The 14,946-nt window shown below is 32.5% G+C and overlaps 1 protein-coding gene across 2 annotated transcripts in view; it reads right to left on the reverse strand.

Moving 5' to 3' along the window:
• The window catches only part of PHIP (PHIP subunit of CUL4-Ring ligase complex), a 142,974-nt gene that overhangs the window by 74,468 nt on the left and 53,560 nt on the right, over positions 1-14,946 (reverse strand). For both annotated transcript variants that reach the window (XM_031012066.3, XM_031012068.3), the window contains exons 10-15: positions 8,999-9,069; positions 7,386-7,486; positions 7,253-7,293; positions 6,451-6,549; positions 5,537-5,690; positions 4,989-5,123 (exon numbers count right to left, since the gene is read on the reverse strand). In XM_031012066.3, coding sequence (XP_030867926.1) covers positions 4,989-5,123; positions 5,537-5,690; positions 6,451-6,549; positions 7,253-7,293; positions 7,386-7,486; positions 8,999-9,069 — 601 coding nt within the window. The remainder of the gene's footprint in view (positions 1-4,988; positions 5,124-5,536; positions 5,691-6,450; positions 6,550-7,252; positions 7,294-7,385; positions 7,487-8,998; positions 9,070-14,946) is intronic.

Raw genomic sequence — 14,946 nt, forward strand, 5'->3', positions numbered from 1 at the left:
AAGGGAGGGAGGGAGAGAGGGAGGGTTGGGTGAGGGAGAAAAGAAAAGAAAGAGAGAGAGACTCTTCTCCTGATTCATAAGAGATAACACAATATGAGCTGTATCTATTTTGAGCTTCTCTTTCTCCCTTTCCTAGATACATACAGCTACAATTATCTAAAACGAAAGTACAGGTCACACTGAGAACATGTTAACATCAGAAGAAGTATGCATGTACAAAAATTCTGGGTGGTAGATTGGCAGCCTCTGCTCGTTTGGAACGTTGCAAGGAGAAATATATTGTTCTGGATTAGTGGACACTGGAACTTTTTTTTTTTTAAAAATCTCTTAAGTAAAAGAAAGGTTAAGAGAACAATTATAAAAATAAGGAAAACTTTAATCAAATAAAAACTTATTTGGAATTTACCCATGAAACAACAAAAGTAAAGCAAAAATCAAATTCAGTAAAACTGCTTTCTATTAAGAGACATACTATACTCTTTGATTAAAATGAAAACCAGACAGGAGGCAACAAACTACAGCTTTGAGTAATGACAGAAATAGAAAGATATGGAAAGAGAGATAGAGACACAGCTAGGGCTATAGAGAAAAGAGTAAGAGAAATAAAGCAAAACCGCCAGAAACATGAGGAAAGCTACTAAAAACATGGGGTCTACAAATTCAACTCCAAGCATCTCTTATTTACTATTTAATATTCAAATGGCCTAGTACTAAGAAATGTGAAAAGTCTCTATCTTTTCAAATTAATTTAATATTCATTTAGTTAAACTCATAGTTAAAACTTAGCTGTCCTGTGCTAATTTAATGGGGAATAAAAGAGCATAAAACAATTTATACTTAGGAACATTTAAGGTTATAATTAACTTCTAAACCTGGCGACCTCTTTCACAGAAGGCCCTCAGCTTCAGTCCTGAGAGTTGCACACATTTTCAAGCTATTTCTGGGAATTATTTATCTGCCTTTTAGCATTTAATGGGAGTATAGAGCCTTTAGAGTTTAGAACAACTCTCATCAAAACAAAGCTATTCAGATGTTTACCTCCTGCCAATGCCAAACAAATGTGGGCTTACTAAGTTATACCCAACTATTATAGTTTGGAATATTCTTAATATACACTACTTGCTTCAGTAAAATATCCAAATATATACTACATTTCCTCTGAATACTCAAGCTATATAAGGACTGTTCAGTTGATTCGTAAAGAAATAAAAGTACTGAAGGCCTAGAATGTAGTTTGTTTTTAAAGAATAAAGTTGTCTCATAATTTTTTCTACAAAATTCTCTTTGGTTTCTTCTCCTGTTCATTTAAAAAAGAAAAACAACAACAAAAAGAACCACAAAGGCTTTCCCAATAAGTGCTTTTAAAAGTTTTTAGTTAAAGATGAGACAACAGAAAGGGTAGGGGGAGTACAAGCTACATATACTGTCTATTCCATTTCATGCCCTATGTTAGCCTCTTTTAAAACATCATCTCACGTGTCATATACTTCTTATAAGTAACAAAAACAAACCCAGCACCCACTCCCCAACTGCTTTTATCATTGAGATCCTCTATTAGGAGGAAAGTTAGCAGTAAAAACAAGAAAAATAAACCCCTCAGTTTCTCTGGAGAATACTACTTGAAAGCTGAGAATCCATTTATAAGATTTCAGAATGAAGTAAATTATTTAAACATAAAAGAACTAAATAGCTTTATCTCAATTCCCAATCTCAAACTCTTTAATTTGCTGACAAATTTAGATGGTCCCAAAATAAAGCACAAGAAATTTTTAAAAGTATAAGTCATGGCTTGATACAGAAAAAAATTAGAATATTTATTAGAATGATGACTATCAGTGCAATATTAAAATATTAATGTTTTATAATCTTATAATATTTAAAAATTATTAAAATGTAATTACTATGTATCAAACAGGCATTTGAAAGTTCACCTTTTCACTTGAAAGGCTTTTTAACATAACAGGATTTTTGGCTATTTCTAAAATTTCAAAAAAAGAATTTACATTTCCATAATTGCACAAAAAATGCAGTAAAATGCTGATGAATAAAAAATACTAAATTATATGTTACATGATTTCCATTATCTTTTGCAAAGGTATAAATTTCCAATGGAAAATTCAATTATTATTCAAAAAGCAGGAGAAATATTAAAGTATTCTTAAAATATACTTGATAAAAACCAGTATTTAAGAAATTTGTACTAAAACTGTTATTCTAAAGGTATAGTCTACATTCCTTATTTTCTAGCTGTAGGTGGAATGGTGAGTTTACTTATCTGTTTTATAAACTTCAGTTTTAACAGTCACATGAAATATTATTTAATCTTAAAAATACTTCACGTAACTTTCACCATTTCTAGTCAAAAAAGGAGTATTCCACCAGAATTCTTCATCCTCTAATAGACCAAAGCACTATATATGACTAGAACCTTCACATGGTGCTCAAAAAATATTTACTAAACTGAACTTGTGATTACTACAACAACTTAACATCAGGGATTAAATTTGTATGCAATCAAGTATCGTGGTATTTTAGTAACTGAAAAACTTATTGATTAGCTACATAGAGCCAAATAGCTATAATTATAGCCAAAACTCAACATTCATGATAGCAAGCAGTGAGAACACAGGCCCTCCCTCGAATTGTTTCTCTTTATTTTCTTAATAGCAATGCTGGGTGCTTTATCTTCCATTTGCCCATAAATAAAACAAGCAATGAAAAGAACAAAAGAGTGAAGAGCAAAAAGAATTAGGGCAATTAGATAACTCATAAAAGACAGACAGGAAAAAAAATCAAGTTAAAGAGTAAGATGTCAAAAGATCCATTCAGATTTATTACCATTATGAAAACATTTCTTCATGGACATATCACTAACTGAGTATTGTTAAAAGTTAGCTATGCAGTAACATTGACAAAAGCTCAAAAAGCCAACCATGACAAGATTTGAGTACAACCAGAGTCATGGATTTATGCTCCAAGTGCCCGCATAATAGCTGTGTGAACTCAGTAAATTGGGGCAAAGCACTTTATCTCTGTAATGTACAGTTTCTCCATTCCTAAGACCAAGAATAATAAAATCTATCTTGATCATCTTACAAGGTTTTCATGAGACCCAAAGGAGGTAAAATATGTGGGAGCATTTTGGAAACCATTAAACATCATACAAAAAATTAAAGGTAATATCTTTATTTTAATGAGATGAAGGGTGGCTCACTTTCTGTTTTTTAGCTTTTTTGGTTTATGTTTTGCTCACTGTCTGCAATTCTATGAATACTATCCAATTCAACTTATTACATATATTTGTTTCTTCTGCTCTTTAGAGTTTTCCTATCTCTTATCCATAAAAAGAACCAGAAAAATATCCTCATCTAAAACTCTTATTTAACAATAAACAATTTTTAAGGCAGTAATGTAACCAATCCCTCAGCTAATTTTTAAAAATATACAATATATTATGGCTGACTTCTACTCCTGGTTACATTACTAATTTTTAATGGTCTAAGAGCAAATCACTTAACTCTCAAGGTGCTGCAGTTTTTGTTATCTACTGAAAAGGTAGAATATTAGTGTGACCAACTTACCTGATAAGGGAAAATTCACCTTTATAACTGAAAAGTTAAAATGGTATTCAATTATGGGAGAAAAGTTTCCCTCCAAACACTCTACCAATACAACAATGCCCTTTGGAAATACAAAACTACTAAATGAAGCCACTAGTACACATATAGCTCACATATTATTTTTTTTTCAAGCTATAAAGACAGATTGAGAAATGACTAATTTCCTTATTCAACAGATATTCCAAAAAGGAGCAAATCAGAAACACAAGGATAGAAAAGAAGAAAATATTTTTTACTAGCATATTTACAGGTGGCTTTTTAAAAAAATCTCAATACAAAAATCACAAAGGAAATCCATCCATCACTAACAAGTGCACACCAAATAATTAACAGTTTTCTAGAAATAGAGGGTTTTACAAACCTTATTTCTTACCTAATGTATTCTAAGGCACAGCCTTAAAGATAGCTAAAGCTATTTCCCTCACTAAAAAATCTGCTATTATATCTGCTTACTCACGACATAGAAATAACTTTACTCTGATTATCAATCAAGCATAGCATCACATTCGTGTAATTTTTTCACAAACCATGTTTCACAACTGTTTTGTGAAATAATTTTTTTGGCAAAATAATTCTGACCACATGTACTAATTGTATTGTTTTGTGGTTCATTACTAAAGATTTCTATAATTGTTTTTTTAAAAAAATTTAAACATGCTGAAATAGTGGAAACTGTTTTTTCTTTTGTTCTTTGTTGAAAGGTATCTCTAATATACAGAAAGTAGACATTTAAAAAATATGACTACACAAACTGCAGTAGTTGAGGAGACCTTTATACTTCATACAGTAAATAGAAACACTGCTCGGTAAGTTGTATGTGATATATTAAAACATTGTAATTCAAATACTTGGCCAATTATGTTAACATCTAAGAAACAAAATGTGAAGAGAAGAGTATAAACTCAAATATTTAATATACTACCAAATGATTAAAAGCAAGACATGCCTGATTCTTTGGCCTTAATTTTAAAATCAGTGTACTTGAGTAAAATTCTATTGTGCTAGAAGACTATTAAACAAGTACAATAATACGAGTATTTATTTATAATTTCTTCACATGGTTTTCCAAGTATTTTTTCTTCTCTATATTGTATCTTCATACTTGTGAATTTCCAAAATTTCACTGCTAAAACTGATAAAACTGTATCAGTTATCACAATGTACAGGCACTGTAATATGCACAATTAATTTTCTTTTAAATTCAGCATGTCAATAAAAGTGTGGAATAAATCATTCTTTATTGATGGGAATTTAAAGTCAAAATAATGGACCAATTTTTAAATGGATTTCCTTTGTGACATGCAGAGTACCTTTGTCAAAAAGTTCCCAAATCTTTAGCAGGTATAAAATGAAGAGAATGATAATTACCATATTGAAATAAGATCGTATTTTGACTCCTCTTGCCAGATCCCACACTATCACGTTTCCATCATGACCAGCAGAAAAGAGAACTCTAGGATCGAACGGGTGTGGTTCAAGAACAAATACCTCATCTTCATGACCCTGAAATATTTTTGAAGTGTCAAGGAATCATAGATATTAAAAAAGAAAGAAAAAGAAACATAATGAAATACCAATATGGCACTATTTCTAGAAATGGAGTTTTAAGAAGTATTAAATTGGCAAAAATCTTCAAATTTGTCATGTATATATAATAATGAAACTGAGCTAATATCATTGTCCAGGGCTTGGTGGATGGATCTTTTCATATTAAAAAAACAGCAAATATCTACTATATATTTCCAAGCCAAACCTGTTTAACTGCATTGTTAAAATTATTTCCAATCACTCACAAAGCCGTTACCCCAGCAAGCAAGCGTTTTTAGCTAACATAAAAGACTTTATTCCTCAATGAGAATGTTTCATTCTATAGTCAGCTTTAGTTATATTAAATAAAGATTAGAATTTTTTCTCACCATCAGGACATGAATTAGTTGACCAGTGTAAGAATTCCAAACTTTCAGAGTCATGTTATTAACTGCAGTTATAACTGTATTGTCATGTCGATCCCAAGCTACCATAGTAACCTTCATTTTTGTGATTTTATCTTCTATTCCTTGAAGGTTTTGGCTGAAAGTGAGGAAGTGTTTTACACTATTAAAATACTGACACAACAAAAACCAAAACATATAATCTATAATTAGTATTTATATTCAGTAACATAATAACTATCACTTAACAGTAACTGAGAAGTTTGAATCAACATGGAATGATGGTAAAAATCCCTGCGCTGAGTCAGGAAATCCAGGATTTCCAGAATTCTAGCACTTCTAAGCCATTAGTAAGATGATCTTGCATAAATATCACTGCTATAACTCTATCTAGATCCAGGAATTCTGTGCCATGCTGCTCACTCTCCATCTTTTACTGTTGCTGTCATCCCCTGCTGACTGTTCTGCTTTCCCATCCATCTGAGATGACTACACACAAATACAAGTGGAGAAAAATATTAAAACCAAAATAACAGCTACAACACGCAGTTTAATTTATCTTGGCTTGAAGAAACCATTGGACATAAAATATTGTCCCTCTGTGATAAACGAAACATAATATGTTCTGGTTTCTGAAAAAAATATTTAAAGTTAAAACTTTTCTTACAGTACTTTTATCATCTCCTTAAAAAAAATTAATGCAGCAATGTCCTGAAATATGCCAATGAATCATTTCATAAAAATCAACACTGCTCATCTCCAATTGTACCTCTAGTTATTGCAGAAAAGTAGTAATTTTAACATGATATATAATTTTATAGGCTGAGAGTCACCAACCTGCACTATAACATACTTTAAAAAATCAATATCTACATAATATTTCAAATTTGACCTCTTACCCTGCTGGACGAGTAGCCATATCCAACAAAATGCTCTTCCATTCTCTTCGTTTAAATTGCCAAATACGTGCTGTCCCATCACGACTGCCACTTACAAACCTGTATTAAAAGGAATCCGATCCCCCAAAGAAAAATCATACATGCTTTAACAAAATGCACTTTTCCCAGAGATCTCGTTTAAAAAGACAGCATTCATCTTTATTTATGCAGCATTCTAATAACTTCTGAAACTTTAGGGGCTTTTTAGAATTTTATATGCAAACATTCCAATTTTCATGGCTAGGTCACAAAATAACATTTTCAACAGTGATTCAAAGTCACTATGTACTACCCTAGAAATAAAATCGACATTTTCCAAGGAAAAAACAATGATTTTCTTCTCAATATTAAAGAATCTGACTTATTCTACTCAAGGTATTAGAAGTAGCTTTATTTCCTTTTATAACAAGAACATGGGAAAATTTATACAATATCATCAATAAACAGGTCTGCCTTAAATATTATACTGTGATACATTTTCAATCTATACCAAAAGCTTCTCTACATTTTGAAACATATCTGGAATATATAGGGTGATTTAAAAAGCAGTAATTACTAAAAGTGTCCAAGTATACTAACATTATTACAAATAAGAGAAAGACGTGCCTATGCATGTGAAGGCTATATTCACTTTTAAGTATAACTGGTCAAGATCTTTTAGGTAGGTGATTATTTCCTATACAGCTTCAAATAAAATCTGACGACTAAAATTGTCTTTATTTCATAATTTTAAAATTAGAATTAAATTAGACAAATATTTTACCTGTTACTAGTGTTGGAAAACTGGATACTGTCAACTTTGTCCTATATATAAACAAACAAAAAAGTGGGTGCTGAATATAAACTCTTGGACTCACATAAATTATACTCATCTAATTCTTTTCACCAATACTTACAGTATGAAACTCCAATTCTGATATTTTCTCTGGCTGACCTGATCCAAAAAAATAAACCCGAATAATATGATCTGTGCTTCCCGTCGCCAGAAACATTCCACCTATGAAGAATAACAGCAATTATTAAGAAGTAAAACATAACTTCAAAATCTCTGAAAATTAGATAATAAAATGTAAGCAAAATTACAATATATATATATACTGAATTAATATTTTACTCCAAAACCGTTCACATTTATCCTAAATATATAACACATCTAACTGGAATTTAAGAAAGAAGTTTATGAATATATCTTTGACTAGAATGAATTTTTCAATATTTATAGAAGTAAAGCTTTGCTCAAAAAATAATTTCACTAAGTGAATATATAACCATACCATGTTAAAATTATCAGTCATCTTCACTAGAAAATATTTCTCTCGCAATTCTGCTGAAATTTTTCTGTTGTCTCATTTCCCATGTGTCAAAATCTTATCAAACTTTTAAGGCCCAACTCCCTCAGTAACTTTTCTTTACAAACTTTGCAATCAAATGAGGCTGCTCTCTTCAGAACTCCCCTAAGACTTTGTTTTGTAGCATATTCATTCTACCTTGCATTACAGTTATTTGTATATGCAGTGTACTCAAGAGTAACACTCTTCCACAGTATTGAAAACAATACCTGTATATAATAAAATATTTAAGTACTTTTGCTAAATGATCTACCCACTAACCCCTTAAAAAAATCAAATTGTCCTTGAAAAAGGAGTAAAGATTCAGAGTATTCTGGATGCATGTATGATGCCTATATTTGTATGACTACTACAAGGAATACTGAATCCATGGCAGTGGCACTGAACATCTAGAAGTTAGAAAATGAACATGTTTGGATATTAGTATGGCAAAAACAGACTCACTTCATTAGTTTGCTATCCCTTATCTCAGGTAATACTCCTATCCACAATTATAAAATGAGCGGAAAAAGTAAAACTGAAAATAAAGGTAGGAGGAACAGGTATTAGACACTATTTGAATCCACTCATGTTTCATTTAATTTTCTTATCAATTTACTACAAATAACCAGATTTTTTTATAACTTGTTTAAAAACACCCTAACATCCATTCAAAATGCTGCTGCATAAACACAAATCTGAATTGGAATCTTAGCACTGCTATACAATCACTTTTTAAAGTGCAAATAAGAACAATATGTAGCGAATTAACTGATAAAGATGTATAAATATGAATCAAATTTATTTTACTTAACTACGGAATACCTTCAAAATCCATGAAAACATAAACCAGATTTAAAATACCACTCTTACAATGAAACAACTATTTAAACATTCATTCTTTAACAGGGTCGATTTTGAAACTATTTATTCTCTCCTACTAGAACATTATAGTCTTCTTAAAGAAAAACAGTCATGTGATTATATAAACTAAACTCTTGCATAAATGAAATATTTCTAAGTTAGTTTATAATAATTCTCAGTTACTTATTAGCTCTGGCATATGTATAAGAACATGATTTATAATACAACAGTAAATATTTTCCTAAATATTACGCACTCCACTATAAGGCTTCTAAATGAACAACTTTAAGTCGAAAATTAGAATGAGGGAAACTTACCAGCACTAAAAGAAGAACAGATCATTTGAACTCCAGGCCGAGGGCGCTCTGTAAATTTTGCAGGTCTTGGGCTGTAATACAAAAAATAAACAATTAAAAATATCCTAAAGGAGCCAGTAGCACCAGAAATAATCTGTTTCAAAAAATAATCCCAGAAGGACAAAATTAAGAAGCAACAGATGGCTCCCTTCCTAAAAACAACTTAGAAATCATTATGTGTCATAAATCAGAAGATCTTGTAGAAATTCTAGATATAGATTTTGTAGGAGCTCCTGATTACACAACAATACGTACATGGAACAATCCCAAATTCACAGTCACACCAGACATGCAGTTACTAGTTACACTTACTTCTAATCAAATTTAACATGTTCTCAGTTTTTCATATAGAATAGCAACGTACAAACATACAAGGAACTAAGCTATTCGCAAACATGAATACATTAGCAAAATAGGTGCTGTCTGTGCCTTATGTATACCATCAATAACTGAACTTTTTCAGTATTTTACATTGTTAATTAAGCTTTTCCCTTCTTTGACCTACTAATGTGATAAAACATGTCTTTTAAGACCCCAAAAAGTAGGAATATTACATTTAACCTAGTGAAAATCTGAAGATACTTTGACTCTTACGTCAACTACAATGAATGCTCATTCAAAATAGCAGTCTACAGAAAACAGGTTACACTCAGCTGTATTTACATTAATTGCATAACTGTATTACAGATTACATATTTTATATCAATACTACTGATATTAAATGTTTAATGTTACAGTCAACCAATTAGAGAAAATGAAGATTTTTATCATGACACCAGCTCTAATACATTTAACAATGTGTATGTAATGTTCCAATATACTGATTATATTTGAAGCCCTACTTACTGTACATTTTGGCATAGTTCTTCTACACTATTTTATGAAACGCAAAAATAATTAGAGCTTAAGCCTATATAACTTTCACAATATATAACAAATTTAGAGCAGTTTTAGTTTTGTGATCATTTACTGGAAAAAAGTATATACATAAAATATTTCTGAGCTATACGTTGGTGCAAAAATAATTGCGGTTTTTGCCTTTTTTTTTTTAAAAGCTTTTTACCATTAAAATAATGGCAAAAACTGCAATTATTTTTGCACCAACCTAATATATATTCTGAGCAAAGAGAATTATCTTTTTTACTGATACAGAATGCAACAAAATGTTAAGAATTTAAAAAATAAGTTTGTAAATAGTTTTACATTAGTATTTACAGCAAATTCTATTAATATTCACAGGCTCTAATGTAACAGATGAGCAGAACAAATCTCATTTATAGAGACAGATATTAGAACATTCTTAAAATCTAAACATTTATTCAGAGCAAAATTAACTGTAATTTAAGTAAATTAATCTGAATTATGAAGGCAACTAAATAAATTGCTTTCATTACTACCTTATGGATTATAGCTCTAGATTTTTTTTAATTTTTGGTACATCTGCTCACATAAGTTCCAAGCAACCATTTACCTGAAACTCATTACAAAAATATGCAAATAGTCCTATAAACTACCATTTTTAAAAGATTTTTATTTTAGAAAGGAAATCAGTATATCGAAGGGATATCTGCACTCCCATGTTCGCTACAACACTGTTCACAATAGCGAAGATTTGTGGGTTTTTTGGTTTTTGAGACAGAGTCTCGTTCTGTGGCCCAGGCTAGAGTGCAATGGCACAATCTCAGCTCACTGCAACCTCTGCCTCCCAGGTTCAAGTGATTCTCCTGCCTCAACTTAAAATTTTATAAGTTAAATTATAGCCAAATGACAAAAGCAATGAAATTATATTTTAAAATATTAAATCAGTGTGACAATGTAAGTAATTATGTGTTTGTTTACTTGTTTAGGTTTAAACAAATCAGTAAGGTTAGTTTAATGGAAAACACACACACATAGATGCTTTGGAACCTGATGGACCATCATTTGAGTCTTTGTCATTGCTAATGTTACTTATTTTTAGACACTTCTCTTTACACACTGGTGAATTATTTGGATTAACCAATAAATTTAATAAAGCACTACAAGTTACTTTGTTTTTTATTGGAGACACAGTCTCACTCTGTCACCCAGGGTGAAATGCAGTGACACTATCTCAGCTCACTGCAACCTCTGCCTCCCACGTTCAAGTGATTCTCATGCCTCAGCCTCCCAAGTAGCTGGGATTACAGGTGCGCACCACCATGCCCGGCTAATTCTTATATTTTTAGTAGAGACAGGAGTTTTACCATGTTGGCCAGGCTGGTCTCAAACTCCTGACCTCAGGTCATCTGCCCGCCTTGGCCTCCCAAAGTGCTGGGATCACAGGCGTGAGCCAACACGCCCCGCCACAACAGTGAAGATTTGGAAGGAACCACAGTGTCCAACAACAGATGAATGGATAAAGAAAATGTGGTACTTATACACAATGGAGTACTATTCAGCCATAAAAAAAGAATGAAATCCTGTCATTTCTAACAACACAGATGGAACGGGAGGTTATTATGCTAAGTGAAATAAGGCAGGCACAGAAAGACAAACATCACATGTTCTCACTTATTTTGGGGATCTAAAAATCAAAACAGTTGAATTCATGAGATAGTAGAGGATGGCTATTATAGGCTGGGAAAGGTAGTGAGAGGAAGAGGAGGGAGGTGGGGATGGTTAATGAGTACAAAACTAATAGAAAGAATGAATAAGGCCTAGTATTTGATAGCACAACAGGGTAACTATAATCAATAGTAGTTACACATTTTTAAATAACTAAAGGAGTGTAATTGGATAATTTGTAATACAAAGGATAAATGCTTAAAGGGATGGAGACCCCCTTTAACACCATGTGATTATTATGCATTGCATGTCTGTATCAAAAGATCTCATGTACCCCATAAATATATACACCTACTACATACCCACAAAAACTAAAATTAAAAAATAAAAAGATTTTATATTTTTAAAGGGAAAAAACAAGTAGCTACCCATAATTTGTTTTTAGATGCATTATTTGAGGAAACATTTTTAAAAAGGGCCTTGGGCCGAATTCAGTTTCTAGGTCTATCACTTATCAAGCGTGTGACCTTAGGCCAAGTTAACATTTCTGTACCTCAGTATCCTCATCTGTAAAACAGGGGTAATTAACGGAACCTATTTCAGAGTTGCTGGGAGAATTAAATGAGTGTGATACATGTAAAGTGCTTAGTACAGTGTCCAATATGCTCAATAAATATTAGTATTTTTATTAGGTTCAACAAGTTCTAGCCAATCCTTCAATGACTAACTGCCACTTAGTTTGGCACAGTGGTTAAAAGGGGTTTCTGACATTATACCTCTAGTAGTATTTAAATCCTGGCTCCAGTACCACCTGCTAACAATGTAACCTGCTGTGCCCCAGGTTTTTCCCTTATCTGCCCCAGAGATAATAACTGTACCTTTCTCAAAGGGTTGTTATAGGGATTGAGATAACAAATGTGAAATGCTTAGTACTAGCTTGGCAGACTAAGCGCCTAATAATCACAAATAAAAATTTGTAATCATCATATTATATGCATATTTTAGGATTCCTAGTCTCTTTACACCTAAGTCTAAATATACTTGGACAGCTTCCTCCTACCCAGAGACCTCTGGAGCTAGCTTATGGTTCACTTAGCCACTTAGACTACGCATTTAAGAAACAGCATCTTTGCTGGTGAGTTGGTAATACACACATACAAGTGAATTTATAAAGATATTTGAGTTCCCAAAGTTGAATTGATTCATTCAACTAATGCAGATGCTGGGTTTCTAAAGTCATTTCCCCCAGCAGATTATACAAAAGCATTATAGCTAAATACAATTTTTGCCTTTGATTATTAATTAAATCCTATGTGACATAAACACAGTATAAATCTATATCCTGCCAAATTTTTGGCAGTTTTCAACTATGTGTAAACACATAAAGAAAATAGGTGTTCCAAGGCTTATATCTAAAGAGCAATGGATTGTTCTTGTTTTTGTGTTTTTAATAAGACAGGATCTTGGCCCTGTCGCAGAGGCTACAGTACAGTGGTGAGATCACAGCTCACTTCAGCCTCTAACTCCTGGGCTCAAGCAAGCCTCTCACCTCAGACCCCTGAGTAGCTGGGACTATAAGTGTGTACCACCATGTCTGGCGTTTGTTGTTGTTGGTGTTTGTTTGTTTGAATTTCTGTAGAGACAAGATCTTGCTCTGTTACTTAGGCTGGTCTCAAAGTTCTGCACTCAAGTGATCCTCCTTCCTTGACCTCCCAAAGTCCTGGGATTAGATAAGAATGAGCCTCTGTGCCCAGCCAGAGTACTCATTCTTATGCCTGAACTCTGAATTTAAAAATTTTAAGGGACAAGAATAGGAAAGAATATAGGAATAGGAAAGAATATTACTTATAAATAACTAGAAAAAACTTTGAAGTCCAAAAATAAAAAAATTACTAAGTTGTATATAACAACTCTATTGAACATAATGCAAGCTATTAAAATACATATAAATATCTATGGTAAAATATTAAGAAAACAAAATTATATATATATTCCTAATTATATCTATATAAAAACATTCATGGAGAAAAAACACTGTATTAGGGTAGTGGTTTATATGCGATTCTACATAAAGGTTCTGAAAAAATCATTTATATGGAAAAGCTTACTTCTCAAGCATCCAGAAACATGAAATGTTATTGTACTTAGCAATAAAATCCTCAAGAAGCACAAATAAGGTGTGAGTTTAATTCTGTAAAGCATTTTCTGTTCCTATCCCAATTTGAACATTGCTAATCACTTTTTCTTCTCTAAAACAATAAGACAGGAAAAGAGAAAGGTATCCCCATCAGGTCCCCATGAGGAGGTTAAAAAACAGTAGCAACAATTAACAATTAACTATTGCTACTGTCCATATACATCAGTAAAATATTTCAACTTTTATCTATCTACAGAAAGACTTTAAATACGAGGGATGCAACTGAAGTGAAGTCAACTTGCTTTGTCCAAAGAACCATGTTTTAAATCACAATCTTTTTTCAAATGAAGTAGTTTTGTTACTCGAGCTACCATGGCCCCCAAGCTGCCATAAGAACCACTCTACAAGAATGTTCATACACATGAAGTTAAAGAAGCATGTGTTGCATTACAAACAATTGTCTAAACACTACTGTTTTTAAAATAACAAAGGCATACATATATTATTTTATTAAATAACTCAACTTGGGTTGCTAATTTATAATAGAAGTCAGAGATAATTACTGATATATACCTTCTAATCTGAATGACTTTCCACCCCGAGTGGCAGAAATGGCCATTTCAACACTGTGAAATCAACTGAATAATCAATTGAATACACTACTTTCTTGTTCAAAGACTATCCATGGAGCAAATACACTATTTCCTCTCCCCACTACATCCACTTAAAAGATATGGTATAGAGGCCAGGCACGGTGGCTCATGCCTGTAATCCCAACACTCTGGGAGGCCGAGGTGGGCGGATCACGAGGTCAGGAGATGGAGACCATCCTGGCTAACACTGTGAAACCCTGTCTCTACTAAAAATACAAAAAACTTATACGGGAGTGGTGGCGGGCGCCTGTAGTCCCAGCTACTCGGGAGGCTGAGGCAGGAGAATGGTGTGAACCCGGGAGGCAGAGCTTGCAGTGAGCTGAGATCGCGACACTGCACTCCAGCCTGGGCGACACAGTGAGACTCCGTCTCAAAAATAAATAAATAAATAAATAAATAAATAAATAAATAAAAGATACGGTATAGAAAGCATCAAAGGGCAGAGAAGTGCTCTAGTCCTGGCCTTGCCAATTTTTAAACATAGTTTTAACTACGGGAAAGTCATTTAACCATTTCAGTGCCCTTAATCCAAAGATAATACTATCCAGCCAACTTGTTTTGATAAACCGAAGTATTAATATGGGCGACCGCAC

The sequence above is a fragment of the Gorilla gorilla genome, chromosome 5, assembly GCF_029281585.2.
Source record: "Gorilla gorilla gorilla isolate KB3781 chromosome 5, NHGRI_mGorGor1-v2.1_pri, whole genome shotgun sequence".
Lineage (NCBI taxonomy): Eukaryota > Metazoa > Chordata > Mammalia > Primates > Hominidae > Gorilla > Gorilla gorilla.